This window comes from Macadamia integrifolia, chromosome 4 (assembly GCF_013358625.1).
Source record: "Macadamia integrifolia cultivar HAES 741 chromosome 4, SCU_Mint_v3, whole genome shotgun sequence".
NCBI classification, from domain to species: domain Eukaryota; kingdom Viridiplantae; phylum Streptophyta; class Magnoliopsida; order Proteales; family Proteaceae; genus Macadamia; species Macadamia integrifolia.
This window is the reverse complement of record NC_056560.1, coordinates 15949225-15971315: the sequence shown is the minus strand read 5'-3', so window position 1 is coordinate 15971315 and position 22091 is coordinate 15949225. Positions and strand designations below refer to the sequence as shown.

Genomic DNA, 22091 nt, shown 5'->3' with positions numbered 1-22091 from the left:
CCCCCCCAAAAAAAAAAAAAACTTTGCACAACAAAAAATTCCCATTAATATTAAAATTCTTTCTTTCTGTATCTCTGTTTTCTAGCATTGAATGGCAAAGAATGTTGTACTACCATGGCTCAATGTGCTATTATTATCCTTTGTTTATTTTTTGGAGTTCGTATATTTATTATTCTTTCTAAATTTTTTCAGGCCATAAGGGCTAAACTAAAAGTGCTACAAAATGAAAAGTCCATTAAGATTGGGAAGGCTTAAGAGTTACAAGAGTGTTAGGAATTTAGGTTGAACTTACTCATAAAAGCTAGCAGTTAAAGAGAGATATCCGGGCACCTATAAATCTCCCCATTAAACTATTCGATTCCGACATGAGATTATTATTTTCGCCTTCAGTGTGAGAACCCAACAAAGAGGCTGGTGGGTGAAGAAAGGGATTTAGACAGAAGTCGCTGCCTAAGGATTACCAAATTGAGAATCTTTGAAGAGGAGAGCTTGCTAATGATGAAGGAAATTAAGGGACGTGTGTTGTGTACAGTGTTTCAGAATTGGATGGTCTCAGACATAGAGTGAAGTTGCTAGAATATACCCAAAGGGCCAAAATGTAATAGGTGTGGCCCGTGATTACTCTTGTGATTCTTCTTTTGCTTAATGGTGCTTTCGTTTCTCTTTTTTTCATGTAAAATATCAATTTGTCCCATCTTTTCCCCTCTCTCTTAGTTTTTCCTTTCCCCTTTTGATTTATTTTATTGAAAGTTTACTTCTTCTTTTTTTATATTCTTTCAAAACACATATAAAGGCAACTCTTCATGATTCCTCTTTAGGTTAGGAAGGGATGATGATGTCATTGTACGGGTCATGGCCGATTGTTCCCATGCGGAGGCAGCAATTCAAACAAGGCAATGTTTTCCAAGACCATGGTGAAGGGATCGTAGCCCATTGTGACCTCAAACAATAAGAGGAAAGAAGTGAGAAGAGATGAGGTTCAGTTAGTGTTCACATCTGAACTGTCCATTGTTCAGCTACCAGTAAAAATTTGTTGAAAATGTAAAAGATACTGTAATAGGAATAAGAATGCAGTGGCAGTTCAATGTCAAAAGACTTATTGACTCACAACAACATGATACAGCATTGTGATGTTTCTGTCTCGAACCCCAAACCCCTGTAATAATGATAGAAAAGCATTAATAGCGATAACATTTTCATTTTTCATTGAAGTGGGACAATCATTTTGCCCATCCAAGGTGGCAATATCTGTTGTCCCTTTTTTTTAAAGGCTTCGAAAATAGTTTGAAGGCGGAAACCTAATTTGCAAGCAATTCATCCAGTAACTATAGATAACTACCGTGAGGTAAAAAGCCATCCCACCTCTGGTAATGTGAGCCCACTCAGCATGATTCTAGTACAAGGTATCAGATTGGGTATCAATCATCCTAAAAGTTGATACAATATTGACATAGGTCGATATAAGATTATCCATTTATAAAAAATTAAAAAATAAAAATAAAAAATAAAAAAAAAATAAAAAACCTGATTTTTTTAAGAAAACATATTACTTGACATTTTCACCCCTACTAAGTACCATTCAACTGATATAATTCCATCGACCAGGTATTACGTATCAACATGGAAAACTTATATCCCGGACACATTACCGATACCTCAACCTATTTTCAATTTGAATGGGCTCACCAGTCACCTCCAGGCTCCAGCTCAAGCAAGACGGTTTCGGCGCTCCAGCGACAAAATGCTTTGACCATTCTGAAGGGAGCTGTCTAGATAAGCCATCACCACGTCATACATGGTGGCCTACCTCGTTTACTTTTGTTGGGATTCAAATAAAAATGGATTTTTGAAGCAATTATCAAAACTTAACACTAGGTTAAAAATCAAACAATGGTTTGTAACAAGTGGAGCAAACTCTGTTTCAGCACACTCAAATTGATTTAGTGGGAGAAAACTAAGATGTAAACTTGCTACTATGACTTTATGACAGGGAAACCCCTAAAACGGCCTGATAACTAAAATGAAATGAGGGGAAATGAAATTAATTGGTAAGAAAGCAAAAGAAAAAAAAAAAAAAAATGACCATCATAACCACGAGATTCATGACTTTGTAACCAATTAAAACGTTTCAAAGAACGAAAATACAATTTGAAGTAGATTTCTGAGACATCATCTTTTCCTATTCAAAGCTCAACTAAATTTGCTGAAAATAAAATAATCTTTTAGAGGTAGAGGATTCTCTTAGCAGACAACATGAGGGCGTGCACCAATGAGATGATTTCATACAAAACCGGCAGATATAATTTCATGCGGTGAAAGAGGTATGAGATACGGTGTTTGTGTACCCTCCGCCAGCAGATAGTTAATGGGATCTAAGTCACATAGTCACTAATAATTATAAGAACCGTTTGAATTCTTATATTGTTTTATTTTCATGATAAATAGAACAAAATCCAATAGGCTTCATTTTATTGCAAAGGGAATTAAAGGGAAAGGAAGCAAAGTGGAATTTTAAAACTTAAAATTGAGATTTATGTAATCATCAACCCATGTGACAAATCTCCAAGGTTAAAAAAGTAAAATAAAAATTAAACGCAAAATCTATTATTTCACAATATTATAAGAATTTTAAGTAGTTTCCACAATGACATGAAATAATAATTACAAAAGTTTATTTTTTAGGTTTAAAAATTTTCACAAAAAAATCAGTGTCAATGGAGAAAACAATACATTCACCAGAAAATAAAAAATAAATAAATAAATAAATAAGAGAGCAAAAGTTTGGATGAAGAACGATTAGTGGCAACTCGCAATACGATGTCTGAAACTTCAATTACTAACTAAGATAAATAACACCGATTTCTTTGCAAATGTAAAGAGTACAAAAAGGAAGATGAGAAAAATCAAATGATAATTAGACGGGAGGAAACAAAACTTATACTTGCAGTATAACTGAAGAAATTCCTGCCAGTGTTGAGCAGGGAGTGTTGTTGTCAATGAAAATAAAGAGAAGCTTTAACCTTTTCACCGCAAACTCCCATAAAAGTTGCCCCAATAATCCAACTAATCGCAAGTCGTAGATGGCTTCAGAAATTTATTGTAAATTACCAACACTGTTGGATCATATATATCAAATGTCAGATAGCCTCACCAACTTATTGTAAAGTATGCGATTATCCCTTGCTGTGTTGCTCTCTAAGAGTGCACTCTGCACAAGTTCCTGCTCCATGAAAACACCCACAATCATGACAGCGCTCCAAGACAAGGGGTGAGGTGGGGAGGCAGAGAAGTAAACAGTGAAATTTGACAAGATCAAGAACCACACCTTTACATCTCTGTGGGAAAGGAAATTTCCCAAATTGTGAAGAACCAACCTCAAATCCTCAACCTGCAAAAATCAAATAGTTTTACCTTTTGTACTGAATATCCATCCTGGAATTATATGACCGCCAAAACAGTGTCATGAAGAATTACCTTGATGTGGCCCACTCGATTTCGATCAAAAAATCTGAAAGCCTGTTTGTTAGGAATAAAGAACACCATATCAGAAGTAATGACAGAACAAATTCGCTGTTCAATTAGAAGCAACAAGTATGAACTAATACAAAGTCTCATAACCGACCTGCAATAATTCTTTATCGACAACTGGATTTGCTTTCTTATCTGGCTCCATCCCTGCACCGTCATCTTTTTCCATTTTTCCCTTGTCAGACTTATCCTCTGTATCAACAGTTTTCACCTCATTCTTCTGCTCCTGCGCACACTCCACCTCAACCGTTGCATCATGCAACTCTTTGGGGTCAGCCTCTGCATCAGTCATCCTGTGTTCATCACCAGCCTGCAGAACAAACTAATATTAGAAGTCATAGAGCTGATTGACAAGCTCAAACCACTGTTACAACATTGCTAATGTGGCAATGGTAACTAATGAGGCTGCAGTTTTCAGACAATTAATCCTTAGTACGTACTAAAAGGACAAAACTAACAAGTATAATTTTTGTGACAATGCACTAGTCTTAGACCAGCATCTTAAACCATTTAGAAAGACGGAATTCTAGCACAGAGATTTCTTAATTTTCTTTCATTGCATTATAACCATCCTACTAGATTTCGAGTCAATCTGTCTGCATCATCAAGCAGAATACAGATAAACTCAAGACGGGGGAGTGACAAGAGATTCAATGTTGTCAAGGGTATAAAACAACAAAAAGAAGAATTGTCCTACAAAAAAATTTGGGAGGCAAGAGAACAAGAATAAGAAATAAAGTGCTTTTTTTCTTGCACCAGCTTACGTCACAATTATGCTGGAGTGATTTCTTTTTCTTTGTCACATCAATAGAATCTTCTTCATTCAATTCAACACCGTAATAAAGAAAGCCTACCTCCTTAGGTGAGTCATTCCGAGGACTTGCATCCTTCATTTCCTCATCATCTTCATCCACATCTTCCTCCTCTGGATCTTCTTCTACTTCATCATCTGTCTCTTCTTCCACTTTGGAGTCCTCATCTTCCACCTTGGACTCCTCATATTCCACCTTGGACTCCTCAGTCCCATCCACAGTAGCATCCCCTTCCTTGGCCTTTGTTTCCTCACCATCCGGATTAGGGGCATCTGGCTTTTCAGCTTTCGTAAATTCCTTCTCCACAGGAGGTTTGGCAGTTGTTTTAGACCGCTTCCTAGAAGATTTGTCCTCATCGTTTTCTTTTTCAGGGTTGTCATCACGTTGTCTTTTACGTTGATTTCTTTTGCTCACAAATCTTTGGCGCAGTTTCTACAAATAGAGAAAGCATAATTACAGACTGAGCAATTATCCTTGAAAAGAATTGGGTCCATACAGAAACCACAGAGACTAATTTTTTATAACCAACCTGAAGAAAAGCCAAAAGACGGCAACCCATCTGATACTGAAGCATTTCATAAAGTGACTCCGCAAATAATGAAAGCTGCAAAAATGTGAAACTTGAGTTTCAGAGAAAATGCATTCTCAACATTATATAAAATGTAGGGACAAGAAGAAAAAAATATTATACTTCTGGATACAAAAGTAAAGCATTGAGGAAATAGAAAAACAAACCTCAAATGTTGATTCCTCGATATCATTGTCATTGTAATCCAAGAGTGAGTCCAATGAAAGCGACAATGAGCGAAGCTGTAGAGGATAAGACAATACAATTAGATAACCACATTATGAACATCCACACCATTACAACAGTTTTGAAATCTTAGAGCTTTAACAATTTGTGTTATTCTAATTAAGAATATTTTTTCCAATAATGCTGAGATCACGATAGTTCATGTTAGTTCTTATCTGACAGCTGAAGAAGCATATATAAAGGGGAACTGGAATAATGTCACCCTAAACCCAAAATAGGTTGGCAAATTTCTTCAATCAGTAATACTCTCAATCATATCATTTACCTTTCCTAGAATATTTAGTGCAACATAAGAAGAAAGCAAAGCTACATGCAACTTACCTTAGCCTCTTTGTTCCATTTTGTTTGTAGAAACAAGCCAGGATGCTGGGGAGGTTCCTCAGGCTTTCCCTTTTCTTTCAATTCTTTACTTGTCTTGCCCCTAGATTCATCTTTCCCATCTTTGTTTCTTTTTTCCTTTTCATCTTTTGTCCGATCCCTCTTTCCATCATGACTATCCTTACTAGGAACTTTTTCCTTCGAAACCTCAGCCTCCACTTTAGCACCAGACCTTTTTTTATTATCCACTTCTCTGTTTTCCTTTTTACTCTCAGGACTCTTTTTCTTCTCTGATTTGTTTACCTCATCCACCTGCTTATCTGTATTTGCAGTTGATTCAGCAACATTCTCTGTTTCACTTCCTTTATTAATAATCTTATTCTCATCCTTACCACCATCTTTATTGCTTTCCTCATTACCACTCTTGTCTCCAGTGTTGGTGGCCTTTCGTTTAGGCACCCTCTTGATGACCTTCTTTTTCACGACTGTTTTCACACCAGTTTCCTGAACAGCAGAAGCATCATTTAGATCTCCCTTAACCTTTGCAATATCTTCTTCACAGTCCACCTCTTTCTCAGTTTTCACCTCAGCTTCCATGTCATCAGAAGTTCCACCTTTGTTTCCCTTCTGAGAAGTCTTACCAACAGGAACTTTTTTAACAATTTTCTTTCTGGTAAAAGTTTTAACACCAGAGGGATCAGCAGAAGTTTCATCCAGTTGAACACTGTTTTCAGGTTTAACTTGCTTGTCTCCAACATCATTCTCATCCAACTTCTCACCTTGTTTGCTGACTGTATCCTCCATGCCAACTTTCTTATCAGCAGCCTTAACTTTGACAACCTTCGGTTTGACAACCTTTTTCATAATTTTCTTCTTCCCAGGTTTCTGAACCTCAATTGCCTGAGCAACAGAAGGTTCGTCTACTTCCTTCTCAACATGCTTGCCTTCCCTAACAGCTTCTCCATCTTTTCCCTCAGTTTTTCTGTCACCTGCAACCTCTCCCCCAGTGGCATTTTCTTTGATTTTATCACCATCATCTTTCTCAATTTTGTTTCCATCAACTGCCTGTTCAGAGGGTGCGGTATGTGGTGCTTTCTTTTCCACCTTTCCATCCTTTTCTGAACTACCTTCAACATTGGCATTTTTGTTGGAATCAGTGCTTTTATCTGATTTAGTGTGACTTTGATCCCCTAAAGAAGTAACGCAACAAATTTAGTAAGATGCAACATTCTAAATATAAAGTCACCTACACGCACAGGTCATTCCACAGAAGACACTAAGAAACTGAACCCATGATCCTGTCAACTCAGCCAAATGGTGACCATGTTCAGCTGACAAACATTTTATGGACCTTTTCAGCACACAAGAAAGTTCATGAACTAGAGTTACCTTTGACTGCTCCTTTCTTCTCAGCAGATTTCTAATCAGAAATAAAAAGAACAAAATTAGCGTAATATCCTCAAAGGACAAATCCCAGAGCAAAATCAACTTAAAACAAGGTGACATTAAACCTTTTTCAAAGCAAGCTGATTCTCTCTCTCAGCTATGGCCTTCTTGTGTGCCAACCATTGGTCTCTCCATTCTTCCAAGGAAGGTAGGCAGTCTGATAGATCTGGAACAAACAGTACAGTAACCTCTTTATGGCTGAACAGCCCATCCTTACCAACTCTATCATAGTGTATCTGTAAAGTCCAATAAAAAGTGAGAAGGCAAAAAGAAGAGAAAAGGTTGAACAACATTTGAGAGGGTGCAAACTAATTGCCAAGTCAATCAGTCAATGTTATAATATGAATGCGCAGAGTTTCCCAAGTTTCAAGGTATTATAAGCTCAAAGTTCTGCTTCTGATTCTCACTCCTAGCCATTGTAACTTTTCCAAAGAAAAATGATTGTGAAGGAAAAAAAAAGAGGAAATCTATCATCATAAGATTTGCAAATGAATAGCTAGCTTGGAAAAATCAGATATATAACATAACATGTCTCCCAAGCAATTCCTGAATATGAAACACATACAATCAGTCCAATTTCATGATCACCATTTTGCAAGGATTGGGAAACAAAATTAAACATTTTACCCCACCCCCACGCAGTCGTCAAATTTCACAATTTACTGTAAGATCCAATCTTTAACCTGACCAGTCAGAATTCTAAGTGCGAAAAACTTATAACAATTTTAGAATTTTTAATTTGCACCTTCTGATTTGTAATTTGAGTCTTCATTCCTGTCAAATACAAATAGTTCAGATTCTCACGAAGGGAAACAAAAAAATGAACACCAATTTTCCAGCAGAGATGTCTTTTTTAAAGGAAGATCATGGAAATTTGTTATATAACCAGGAGAACTGCACCTAAGCGCATCTAATCCATAGATGAATCTGCATTTTGATGCAGCAGATCACCTAAATGGGCCTATTTTATTAGAAATAAGCTTTGAGTTGGGTTTGTATGTGTTGGGCCTTTGACCCATGTGTTTTCATTGTATTAGACCTATAATATCAGTAGAGGCTAGACATAAGGGATTACTCAAATGACTTTATTTCTTTATTTTAATTGTTATTAAGCAATTTAGTTAGGCTGGATCAGGATTCAATGAGTCCAGTTCTGTTTTGAGTCGGTTTCTTTTAATATTTCAGTTTCCAAGTCGGTTTATGTTACCTAATAAGTCAAAAATTGGGTTAGGCCTTTCCTTTTTAGTGTCAAGTCTGTTTTTGAGTTTTTTATATAGGTTTGTACGAGGGATCAGCAATGTAAATGAATTTTGATTAATAAAAGTTGCCTTAGCCGCCTACAATGGTATGGTCTTTCCTTTTGTGTGATCAAGGCTCAGCTGGTGTTTGATCCAACCAAACACCTTGCAGCAGGAACCCCTGGTTCTCTTACCCTAACTCTTGTTCTTCTTCCGTCTTCCCCTCCAAAGTAATTCAACCTTTCTTTTCTGCAACTTTTATGTTCTGGCCAGGGAGTTACATATTAGTGTTTTTTGTCTCATTAATACTGACATCAGCTTTTATTCATCTGTTAAGGAGATCTGACCAGATCACCCTCATCTTTTGAGGTGTTCGATGTCACCCTAAAAGAGGCCTTCGATCAAGGTCTGGTGCATATCAATTCCTTCCACTCATAGTTGCCACGGCGCCAAGTCGGTGGAAGGTTGTCTAAGCGCTTAGGCGAAAAGGTGTCCGCCTTAAGGCGAACAAGTGTTATTTTTTATTTTTTCTATTTTCTAACATTATTTAATAAGTTATATATACCTTGTATCATAAAAAATCAATATTAAGCCACATCAAGTTATAAAAAATCAACATTTAGCCTCAAATCATAAAAAATTAACATTAAGTCATATTAAGTTATAAAAAATCAACATTTAGACAAATGCCCTTATTCTATAATAAGTTTGACTGGTCAAATGATTTTATTTTACATGAGACTTTTTGTATTAGTTATAACATAAAACCAATTTTCTAACAAGTCTAAGATTACTTAAATCTAAGTTGCAATGACAAAGTTATGCTCCGATCAAACTTATTTTTAAATGCACGAATGCTGTTAAAATCATTTGAATGAAAATAATTTTATGGATATCAAAACAAAATATTATTTTACCGGATTTTTGGTTTTCAGCAATGTTTTAACATGATAGAATTTATAAAATTTTCATAATTGAGAAAACCCCAGCATTTAAAAGTTGAAAATCGCCCCTATAACCAAAATCCAATTTTATTCTTGGACTGTGGGGTTGACTTTTTATCCTTTTGGAATTCGATATTTAAACTATTTTTATTGAATTCAAATATGGGGTATTTGCTTATTTATGAATAATATCTTAAGTAATTACTTAAGTGATATTTGGCATAAATAAATGCCAAAACACAAGGCGACGTGCAGTGCAACAAGGCGATTGTCGCCTAGTCGTCGCCAAAGCAACGCCTTGACAACTATGCTTCCACTCTGATTGCTGGAATCGATTTACCCAATCTGTTGAGTAATTGCTTCTGAGATTCATATCAGCATATCAGAATATCAGATCCATCTGAAAGCTGGATTTTGTTCAAAAACTACTCACGTACTCTCTGTTTTCAGTCCTGTTTGGTACTGGTTTAGCTTCTTAAAACAGTATTTCACTATTACATTGCAATTCTTTCACATGACATCCTGAATAAATTCAATTTGTTGTCCTCCACATATACAAAATATATTTGATACAGGCATATTCAATTTCCCATATTGATTACATCTCCGTTCAATGTTCTTCATAGAAACTTACAATTTACAGAACCACCCGACCTCTTACAATTCAATCTGATCTAAAAACATTGATTCTAATCTTTGAGTTTCTTCCTACTGCGCCACCAAACAGGAGCAAAGAACAGCAGGAAACAACTGTAATCATCGATACCCACTTCTAAGTTCCATTTCCAATCTTCTGATACGGTTTTATTATCAATTCCCTCTAAGAAAATGTTCCCATTCACCAGAGGCAGCCATTCCATCCACAATAGTATGATAAAGATTTGAATAAGACCTTACACTAAATCCACATTCACAATGAGGCAAACATGAAACACCAGAAAAATATACCCAAAGCCTTACAGAAGTTAATAAGAAATACAAGAAATACTGAAACCAACAAGTAAATACTGTAATCCATTTAGTCATATCCCATCTCCAAATTGGCATTAAAATGGCAATATCAAGTCATAACTTAAATGGATAGGTTATGTACGGACCAGTGATAAGACACCGATCCTAGAAAAGATCAGAAGGTAAGTGAGTACCTCAAGGAAACGATTCCAATGCTTGCAGCTATGCAAATCAAGTTGGGTCAAACCTTTTGCATATCTGCAGAGAAAAAATATCTTCCATTAAACTGGCAATCATTCAACTATATGGAACCAAGCAGAGAGACTTCAATGCATACCTAATAGCCGTTTGAAGTAATGATGACTCATCAACCAATGGGTCCTCACCATCCACAACATCCCAAGGGCCCCCAATAGCCATAAAGGAACGGTCTTGTCTGAGAATGGAAAACCTCAAGATATTACTGTAATGCGGTATGCGGTCATCGGAACCTTTATCAGAAGATAGCTCCTCCAAGGTATCTTTACTGATACCACTCATCAAAATTACCTGAAGTGAAGATAGCAATAATACAGATAGCACATTATATAAGGAAAGGGATATGTAGAATCATCTCTGCACTCTTGTGTTACTAATATTACAGCAAGTTCATAACATTCAGGTAAGACAAGAAATGATCTCGTGTTACTAATATTACAGCAAGTTCCTAACATACAGGTAAGACAAGAAATAATTGGTCGTCATTTTCATTGACTACCTATAGATGTACCTCTTGAACAAGATTGATGGCCCATACCAATTTTCCTATGGTTCTATCATCACTTCATTTCAATATTCTTATCTCCTATTCTGAGCCTGAAAAGGTAAACCTTACCTCCACCGTCAAGCGCAACCAAGCAATATGTTGGATGGCTTATACCCAAATTATCCTCATATATACCCCCATTTTTTATGTTCTTATACCCAAGTTACCCTTACGTAATATATAAACAACCAAATAACCCTTAAGCCTTCCTCCACTATCAACCAAGCAATATGTTTTACCCCTTATGCTCAAATCACTGTTATGTAACTATTATAAATTAACGTTTGCTCTAAAGCAAACCCATGTAGCCAACCCCATTTAGTTGGGAAAAGGCTTTTTTTTTGTTGTTTGATAGCTTTGCCAGACTACCTTTAGGTTATTACGTATTTACGTACATAACTAAATCACCTCATGTTTCAGCACTTACATCCAAACTACCCATGCATAGCCATGTATGCACCAAACATACATGTATGATTGACAAACTTATACCCAATGTTCAAAATTTCAATCAAAATAATTGAAATATCGCGAAATATTTCAGCTTCCCTGGACCTAGAAAGGAAATCACATAGAGAATACAAATAATATTTTGTCAAAAATTATTGAAATTTCAATTTTTTGGCCAAAATAATCCAAATGTCACATTCCTAAGTGTAAAATTATGCCTTCTTAAGTTTGGATTTTTTCCCCCTTTCAAACCCATGCACCTTTACTACACCTTGCTCCAGAAAACCAGGCTATAGTTTACCCTTTTTTCACCTTCTTTGTCCATTCATCCCTTTATTTAGAGATGCCCTTCTCTTTTGGTTTCTGCATGTTCAGAAATCCAATGAAACCAGATTACAATGACAGGTTTAAAAACCAAATTTCAAGAGAATTTGATGAGTACGAATCAGAAACTCAGATGGGCTTAAAATTCCGATCGAAGGTCAAAAGAATGGCCAAGAATAATTCCTAAACAGATGAGTCTGATCCAATGGTCTGATATGGAGTTATAAAGGTATCCTACTAGGAGTAGTACTCTAAAAACAGAATTTCAGAAGTAATTATTGATGGCTGATATTGTGGGTTCGAAATAAACTAAGCAGTAATCAAAAGCGCCTCAAAACACCAACAGATTTCAGCAATAATAATCTAAGAATTCGAAACAGAAAATCAAATCTGATATTTAAATAAAGTAAAACTAGGAATCCAACTAGAAGTAGGATCCTGGGTGTGTTTTGAATGTAATCCAACTGCCAAATGTAAAATCAGATTTAAAATCTCAGATGTAAACTATATAGAACTGAAATTCCAGTAAGTAGGTACGCATAAGAACGAACAGAAACTTAAAAATATTAATCTGGTTTGATGCTGGATAAGATGAAGAACAATGGATATTAAGTAAGGATCACTTGGAACTAGACTAACATCCATCAGCCAACCTTAGCATCTCACCAAGGATCACTGCATCACACAACAGAGCATTCTGAATCCCACAGAACATAGAGGCAGCAAAAGAATTGTATTCAATAGCAAAATAATCTGGAGCTCTATGACTCTTACACCAATATATAGACACTAAAAGTGCACTTATAATAGGAAGGAAGGTGTATTTGGAATAGAAAAGAAAGAAACAGGAAACTCTATCCATAATAGAATAGATGTCCCTTATAATTCAAACCTATCTTAGATAGTTAGAATAGGTGTCCCACATGATAAATAAAAGTTTTATTCAGACAAAACTGTCTTATCCTTAACAACCAAGGAAATGACAAGTACTTAAGAAAATAATACACTAAACTAAAACAATAAAATAAATCCTATATTCTTACATCCTACTCATAATTTTAGCCCATTAAGGTGGTCTATTACAAAGAAAACCCATTGGACTAAAAGCCCAACATGTATAGAATCCAATCCTGGATATAAGCCCATTTCTGTGTTTTATCTGCATCACACAGTCTTGCCCAAATGTTACACATGCAACATACATGCCCTAAATTAGTTTCAATAATGAGAGGGCTAAAAATACCAATCAGCCAAGCTAGGGAAATTCTCTAGCTAAGCTAGGGTCTTCTATATAGCTCGAGCTGTAGCCTCTACTTTACTGTTTTAATGAGATGCATCTTTTTTTTATCCCTCCAGAAAATTCTTTAAACCTTTACATAGCTTCTTCTACGCAATGTTCAAATTCAGAAGACTGGCTCAAGCCCACCAAAACCAGAATAAGCCTTCCTACACCACAAAATCTGCACTCCACGAGGCAACAAGTTGCACCACTGAAAATCTGAAATTTTCTTAAGACAAATCTAGGAAGAACCTGTAAGAAATTTGGATTTGTTGGGTTCTACCTTGGCATTCCACACTATTTCCCCACACTTCAACTTCCTTGATTCTTCAGCTAACGGTTCAGTTGATGACTCCTGCTGCTCGCCTGCGCTCTCTACTTCAACAAGATCATGCACAAAGCTGTTCCACTCAACATATAATCAATGGTTAAATTAGGGAAGGGAAAAGAAACTTTCAACATAAGAGTTGATAGAATACAGACTTGACCTCCAATAAAGGTGCATGAAAAATTAGATAACCCTCATCAGAAGGCGATAGAACTCAGAAGCAGCAGAATATAAGCAAGAGAAGACAAGAAAAGGGATTGAAAATTCTAATGAGATGATTTCATGGAAGGAAGTTTCTATGCAAGGTACCTGACAGGTGTATGTAGAGAAAGCTTCAGACTCTCTTTTGGCCAGTGAACCACAACCTAAAGACAATTGAAGATCAGCAGGAATAACAGTGCCAAGCTTACAATGTTGCTATTGCTACTCAACTAAAAGAATTAATAATTACGTACCTTGGAGAATTCTGGAGAAATTGACAATTTTGGATATCTCTTATTTACAGACAAATAATCCCTTTCCACATCCACTAAACAGAATGGGTAAACCTGCAGATTCAATTGCCGCAAAAAATAAGCCAAATAAACCCATTCATATTTGGGCAAAATAGCAGGAAAAATGAAGCAGCCAAACAGGAACAGTCAACATCTCTCAGCAAACAATAGTTAAGCTTAAGAATAAAAATAAAATCTTTATGTGACTCAATCATCAACTGATGTTATTGAACAATCTAGCCCTTTCCTAGAAGGACTTTGCAATAAATCATCAATATAATAGGTATGACAGCGTTCAGCACGAATACCAGTGCAAAGATTCAAAAATTAAGCATCGCAACAACTGAAGCGCATGCTGGAAGCAAGAAATAATTTCCATCGATTGATTCCTAGATTATAATAGAGGACCTAAATTTCCTGCTTGCACCCTAGAGAATTTCACACTAGTATCTCCAAATTACTCTGCTGATTTGATTCAGAGTGCTAAAGATAGGACGTTAGATGGAAGGAAAAAAAAGAATTTACAAAGAAACTATGAACCTCCTTTTCCCATGGTTAAGAGGGGACCAAAAACAAGGACTTGAGGAAAAAAAAATTAAACTCCAAGCCAAAGGATGAGAAGAAAGGTGACAAGGTCCAAAACCCTCAACCAGATCGTCACGATGGAAACAGGACGCAATATCATTGAATGACTAAATTCTCGTGTGGTTTTACCTTGCAGACATATTCTCTCCTTTTTTCTTTTACGGGAGTACGACGCCTTCAGCATAGCAGAGCACAAAGTTAGTCAAGAAGCCCGCACCATGTAGGAAGCAGCAGACTATTTAAAACTATATAGCAGGACAGAAAATAAAACGTCAAAATCCACCACCTATGCAAAGCTTCATGACGGGGAGAACCTCGTCGTAAAGGTCTCTCATCCCTCAACAAAGAACTGTGTCGCTCCCTACTGATCCTTGGTGGAGTCCGTTCACGTCTAAGTTCGAGCCCACGTTTGCGTTCTCTTTCTCTCTCCTTCTCCCGGCGCTCAAGAAGGCGTTCCCTTACACGTTCTCGTTCTCGTTCTCGTTCTCGTTCTCTTTCTCTTTCGCGCTCCCGCTCTCGCTCCTTCTCCCTTTCTCGCTCTTTCTCTCTCTCTCGCATGTGCTCCCTACGACGCTCCTCCTCCCTTATCTCAACCTCCCGGCGAAGTCCAATCCTGTCTTCCTTTCTTTCATCAACCCTTGAATGCCCACCGCGTGACAGCATACTACTTGGATAATCAGACTCAAGAGAAGCACCTTTAAGTCCTTTTCCAGTGGCATAGTCCCGACCAGGAGGCAGGCTAACCCCATAACCTGCAGTTGATGAACCTTGCGCATACATGAGATCATCAATACTTCTCCGAGGAGCTGCCCCCAGGATTGATGAAGCATTTTGTCCACCATAAGAAGTACCAAGCATTGATAAATTGCGAGGATCAGAATCCATCCTTCCACCATAGGAGCTAATATCTTGGGTTGCATGACGAATAGAAGCACCCCTTGCTGCAAGATAATCACTTTGTCTGCCAGAAATGTGTATGCTACTCAGTGTAGTAAGAAATATAACACCATCTAAGAAAAACCACGCAAGGGCTTACACTATTGCCAATGAGAAAGAATTGTATAACCCATCAAAGAACCGAGTAAGGTTGAGCAATGACACACATCAGATAAAAGATACGCAATTAGCGGTTTGAAAGCAACCTACAAGATGTTATCAACAATAGAACCAATTTGGATCATGCAACGGGCAAATGGAAAATACCTAGCACCCGCATCTAGAGGAGCAGATTGTAGAGACTGAGCTTTCAGCATTTGTTGTTGCCGGAGCAATGACGCCTTGAAAACATTTTAGAAAGAGTTAGAATGTCACTTCTAACAGATGAAAGGTGTGTCTCTTTAAAATGTAAATTCAGACAGAAGAAATGTGTGTGTGTGTGTGTGTGTGTGTGTGTGTGCACGTAGTCAAATCCAATACCTGATCAATGGGATCGTAAATCTCAGGCTGTTGCAGAAGCCAAAATAACCACATTTGGGTATTTATGCAGACAAAGAAAGAAAAAAACAATGGTTAAGCAAAACAATTGTGACAAAAGGATATTAAAAAAACCAATCTGATACATAATGAAGTGGGAAAAGGAAAGAACTGTGATCTCTATACCTGACCAAGACCAACAGGATCAGTGAGCCGTCTACCTGACTCACTTTGCAACTCCCTCCCAATATAAGCATTTTGACGGTCACCATACTGTCGTCTGTCCAGTGAAGAATAATCAGCAATTATCCCCGAGGAGAATTGATCACCTTTGTGACCATACCCATGGCTTGATGACGGCACATAGTCACCAGGGGACTCTACCATAGCTGAACCATAACCACCACGACCATGAAGGGCCGATGAACCAGCTGCTTTGCCACTCATTGCGGCGATCTGTACATTCATATAGCCAAATAGTAATCTTACAGTTTACATTTAACAATACATGTACTTATACTACAAATAATAGGTTACAGTAGCAATCATGCTAGAGCACATTCAGTCTTGAAACAAGTAAACAGAAACAATGGATGGGGGTGTCAAAAATGATTGATAACACAGCAACCATGACATTTGAAACCCTAACCAACATGCCTCAAACTTCATGTACTGAAAGTTTTTCCTTTGTCAACTCTTCCATCAAGTCATTATGTTGAGTACATTAATGTCCTAGATCTTTTCATCCAAGAAAATTTCAAGCAACAACACAAAGTATTACACATTCAATGCAGAGCAATATCCAAGGAAACTGAAAAAAATAGGGACCAGGAACCCCAACTGTCATGAACTTCTTTAAGTGTGAGCAAAAGGAAGAAAAGAGCTGATTTTTCCCAAAAACTTCTATAAGGATCCTACCTGTACCCTAAGTGAGACAAAAATAACCATACAATGAGTCTCAAACTTCCCCTAAAGGCATTAGATGATGAATCACCCCAAAAAACAACATACTATTTTGGGAACGCGGCTTATTCCCAATATGTACATCATTTTTAAAACTACCAGGGAGCATAAAATCCATTTGTTCCTTCAAATTTTGAAGTCTGTTAACACTTCTTACATTCTTACAGGATGCTCCAAGTTGCAATCTGTAACCTATCATACATCACTGAAATTTGACCTGTCACCCTGCCAGAGCCTTCTCAATTTGTGGATGTATAAGTTGGAATATACTACTTATTGCAGTGTGTTGGATGATTTGGAATAAGTTTACACTGCACATATTTGAAAATACAAACTTCTGTTTCAATTGATGGAGAGCCACAACAAGCTTTAGGTTCATCAACATGGATTTGCAAAAGTTGGCATTTGAAAAGTATATGTAAACTCCTAGGAGATCCAAGGTGGACATCAAGGTATGCCAATGCAATATAACTGACAAACCGAGTGAAAACAATCTCAACCTAGACCCCCTGCTGGATTAACAAAACAGTGACAGAGAGAAATAATAGGCCAATCCTTTAAGTTGGTTTTTGTAGGCATTTCAAACTTTATCCTATGAATTAGTTTCCCTTATTAACTATCTATCTCTCCACCACCAAAAAGCAAGTCCCTCAGTATAATAAGAAATGCCTACAAAAATTCAAGAATGATATGTTTGTAAGTTCCACAAGATTTTTTATTTTTTTTTTTGGATGAAGAAGAAATAAATTAAAGAGAAAGAAGATACAAGTGTGGAAATAGGAGAGGGGGAACCAAGCCAATCAAAGGCTACACAAAAAAAGCAAGCAAACGACAAACTACCAACCCACTAGAAGGCCCTAGGGGGGCTAAGGGGGATACAAGTCATCATGGAGAGGGGGAGAAGATAAAGCGGAGGATGGCATACCCCAATCATATTGTTGAGGCATGTGGGAACAAATAAGAAACTCAATACAATCACAATTCAAAAGCAGAGGCATAGGGAGTAAGAGTATAAAAGACACGAACAAGCACTATAAGTTGGAAAATGTAGGAGCATTTTGAGAGATTAAAGACTATTTAAGAAATATATATATATATATATCGAACTTCATGCGCAGAAAGGAAAGAAAATTCTCTCTCAATAAAACCAGACAATAAGCTAGAATGTTTTGCTTTTTTCATTCATAGCATAAGAAGTTCATTAGAAAAAGCAAAGAGAATGAGGGGAATAAAATTAAACAAAAAATGCAAAGACATTATAAAGATAACCCCACAGATACATCCATATAGAATGTACTAAATGACACAAAAACTTATTTGATTCTGCAAGGGTCAACCTCTGACCTGTTGAGTACTGCTCAAAGCAGATGAGCCATAAACAGCCCCATATTGTCCCCCATAGTGAGTAGCAGCTGAAGGATGCCCTCTATATCCACCAACTTCTGCTTCTTGAGAAACACCAAGCATCGACGAATGTCGAGAAGGAATGGAAAGTTGAGACCCTCCATCAGGGCCTACGACTGAACTTCCAGAATAGGGAGGTCCCGACTACAGAGATGCAACAAGTAAAAAGGTTATGCCACGAAATCTCACTTCACCAATTAGTACTCAAGAAGACCAATTCATTAATTTGCAGCTGTACAGACCACTCAAATAATAAACTTTTACTAAAAATATATTGTACCAAATTATACACTTACATTTTGCCCATATCCCTGTTGTGCAGCATATGACTGCTGCCCGTATGCATTACCCCCCCTGGAGGAATACATTGTCTAATGGAGAAGCAGAAGCTGCATAAATCATGAAAATAATGGACAAATAAGAAACTCAATTAAATAGATCAGTAGCAAAAAATTCAATGCATGCATGTCAACCTCACGGAGGAGTAGAATAATAAGTTTCAGAAAAAGGAAACAGAAGTAATGAGAAATGGCAAAAAAAAAAATTGCATAGGGCTCCATATAAACAATTATACCAATAGAATAAATTGACATTCAACAACCGACATGAGGAGACCATGGTAAGAGGATGATTAAAGGATGAAGATTCCAAATTGATAATCTTGTAATAATCAAGTGTAAAGAGATCCTGAGTGAGAAGAAAAAAAGGTGGCATGATCCAGATAGAAAACCAAAATGGATGCAACAAGCCAACTGAACTGATTCATCCTGGCCATGTTTTAGATATTAACACACAATACACCCACTCAATTCTAAAAGGATATATCCAAAACTGCGCTACAGAGTAGCCATCCAAACTTATATTCATAATTCTTTGACTCCTACAAAATAGAAATCTATGAATTAGAGACAAGGACAGTTCCACTTTAAGTACTCCTAACTAAGCTATAACTCGTGACTATTAATTGGACTCAATAAAATAATTAAAGATAAAACAAAACTTCTACGGCCTGTTTGCACAAGTAACTCAGTAAAATCACAATATGAAAGCCCAAGACCCTATAGACAATATCTTATGTGACCAGAATTAATAAAACCCGCATTTTTCAATCTTAGGCCGGTCAATAGACTGGAACAATGACATAAGAACTATTCCAAGGGGAGGAACAAAAAACCATATTGCCTCTTGGCTTTAATAAAACTAATCAGCCTGCAGCAATCAGCGTCAATAAATCTGTAATTAGAGATGGTGAACATAGTCAACATACAATGCTATGACAGATCGAGTGACTAGGTCTGAGGCTTTAATACGACAGATGCGTAAAGTAGTGGGGCAAGTGACAGGCTACAATAGTATTGATCACTAAACAAGACAACATCCACATTTTAATGGTACAAAACAGTCGGAAAACAGTGAAAAAAAATACAGCTAATGAACATGTAGAGGCCAAGAATGTAACAAAAATATGACTTGAGTATGTGTGTAACTTTAAGTTTAGGTAGGAGAGTTACTTCAAAGGGCTTATTTAAAGGCCAAGGTCCAAAGAGGGCAGACCTCCCATACACAACACACAAAGAAAAAAACGAAGCCCCAACAATCAACAAATTCTCTCTGATAGCATATGCCATGGTACAAGAATGTAACAGAAACATGACTTGAGTGTGACTTTAAGTTTAGGTAGAAGTGTTACTTCAAAGGGATTATTTAAAGGCCAAGGTCAACAGAGGGCAGATAGTGTGGATCTAGAGTTCCAAAATCCCGTTTTGGATTGCTTCTAGACCCACCCAATTAACCAATAGCTCAAATCTAAGATCCCATGGCAATCTCATAATAAACCAGAATTTTAAAGGGGGCAATTTGGTAAGCTAAACAGTGGAGGACACAAGTGGGATTGTATTTATTAACTAGGGGTAGACTTAGAATATGTAAAATGTGGACAAAGGAGAATGATATATTTCTGGAAGTGAAAGAATAAAAAACATAATAACTAATTGAAAGTCGTCTCTTTCCTTTGGACGACAATCAGGGAGGAGAAAACCAGAGATCTTTGGGAAAGGAAATTCTCGCTCACCAGGGCAGTGTTCAATCTGGGAATTTTTGTAAAGGCTGATAACTTCAAGACGTGTTACTGTCAACCGATAGTCACTCCAAACAACAATTAGGAGATCAACAACTGACCTCTGCAACTCAAACCCTGCAGTAAATAAGCATCAGCCCCAGAATTGGATTTAGTTCTTCAATTCCAACAAAGTTTGGACCAGATGTGTTGCCAGTGAAGTCTCCTCCTGTAGCCTGAAGGTGAGATCTATTATCCCCAACTTGCAGAGTTGTAGAGAGAGTGAGAGGAAGTAACAGGGGAGTCAAAGGTCAATGCAAGATGCTAGTGTTAGCGCTGGACAGAATAGGGAGAGAACCAATCTGAAAAATATTCAGAAGAAAAAACACAGACTCGGAGGAGAGAGGAGGAAAATGAACATTTTGCACGCAAGGAAGGAGGGAAGAATAAACGACAGGCAAGCTTCCAAGCCATGGTAATGTATGCTTCTGAACCATTATGGTTCAGTCTTCAAGGATCTTGAACTAAAGTGATCAATAGAGAAGATTTTCAGCTTAAACTCCTGGTTTTCAACTTCAAACTGTTGAATCACAAAAACCCAACACCCATAAAAGATGAAACTTTCCAATGAGTAATTCTTGCCCAACTCTAGAATTATCCATCTATCTAATGAGTCATGAATATTTTCCAACCGAATTCAGGCAGAATCAACAAGCCTATTCACATAGAAGCATAGATGTCACAACGTCTATGTTGACTCAATTGGAGGGGGCCTAGATGCAAGGCATCTGGACTCCTAAGATGCCTTGATAACTATGCAGAGAAGTAAAGCAAAAATCGGACTTCGAACAGTAGAAATGGCAATTATTGAAGGGACTAATACACTAAAATAGCTGATTGAAGCGATAAATCAGTTGTCAAGCAGTTGCAAATCAAATCCTATACATTAAATCAGTTCCATTACAACTACAACCATCAAGTTTATACATCGAGTTTTACAGAAACAATAACACTTGAAACACGATCATCAATCTCCAATGAAGCTTAGAATCTCTCACACCAACAACATTAAGAAACACACGTTTCCACGAGCTCGAAAGCTTTACAGCATTCTTCGGAACTACGATTTCAAGAGGACTACGACTATCTTCATATTAAGAATCATCTAAAATCCATCCCGCGTACTTCCGGTAACGCAAGGAATTGAGAAGCAAATACAACAAAAGAATCGTTACATACAAAGAAACTGATTTCTGAAATTTCCACGGGGGACGAACTGATCGCAAAGTAAGGTAAAAGAATAGATAAAATAAACTGTGTTCGCGAAATACCTTCAAAACGCCGAGAAGAACGAACGCGAAAGACTCTGTTTCACCCGTCAATGTAAAGACTCTGAATTAGGGTTCCATCGCGTCGAGTCGAGTCGAGTCGATGGGATAACGTACGCGACGAGTTGGCAGAGAAACCCTAGTTTCGTATGTCTTTAGAGGCTAAAGGTAGAATAGATTAATAGAATGTCTAAACATTTGTCTTTTCCCGAACTTAAATACTCCCTCTACAACCCCATCCCACGCCCCCCACACCACCGCCACCCCCGGTCCCCCACCCCAAATAAAAGATACTCGATCGGTAACTGCTAGCACGTGCGACGTAACGCTTAGAATGGCACACATACTGATGTCCTCGTATTCTGCCTTCCTCGCTCTCCGTTGAGTAGCCCGACAGCGTAGAAATCCTGTTTGGCTTAGGCGCTCTCTGATTTTATTTTTTTTTTCACAAAAATAATTTTAATTGCATTTGGTATCATTTATTGGGTTTGTTTTTATTTAAAAAAATTTGATGAAACGCAAAAATTAAAAAGAGATCAAGAGTCATTTATGTATTTTGGCCAAATTTGATTTTCATTTATTTTTATGCTGAACTTTAATGAACACGTACT

General features: G+C 37.2%; 1 protein-coding gene and 1 long non-coding RNA gene across 2 annotated transcripts in view; one reads left to right on the top strand and one right to left on the bottom strand.

Moving 5' to 3' along the window:
- The window catches only part of LOC122075092, a 2126-nt gene extending 995 nt beyond the window's left edge, over positions 1–1131 (top strand). The window contains exon 2 of the long non-coding RNA XR_006139181.1: positions 819–1131. This is a non-coding gene — a long non-coding RNA (uncharacterized LOC122075092). The remainder of the gene's footprint in view (positions 1–818) is intronic.
- A 1669-nt stretch (positions 1132–2800) lies between these two features.
- LOC122077415 (protein SHORT ROOT IN SALT MEDIUM 1) lies at positions 2801–21652 on the bottom strand. Its single transcript, XM_042643359.1, has 23 exons — positions 21484–21652; positions 18393–18485; positions 18037–18240; positions 15916–16185; positions 15733–15759; positions 15520–15593; positions 14603–15277; positions 14446–14491; positions 13693–13785; positions 13547–13602; positions 13193–13310; positions 10389–10600; positions 10246–10309; positions 6984–7154; positions 6862–6892; positions 5476–6662; positions 5076–5150; positions 4870–4944; positions 4383–4772; positions 3623–3838; positions 3475–3516; positions 3326–3388; positions 2801–3220 (listed from the first exon to the last, which is right to left on the bottom strand). The coding sequence occupies exons 2-23, from the start codon at positions 18462–18464 to the stop codon at positions 3131–3133; spliced, it is 4251 nt and encodes a 1416-aa protein (XP_042499293.1). The 5' UTR covers positions 18465–18485; positions 21484–21652; the 3' UTR covers positions 2801–3130.
- Positions 21653–22091: the final 439 nt, after the last annotated feature.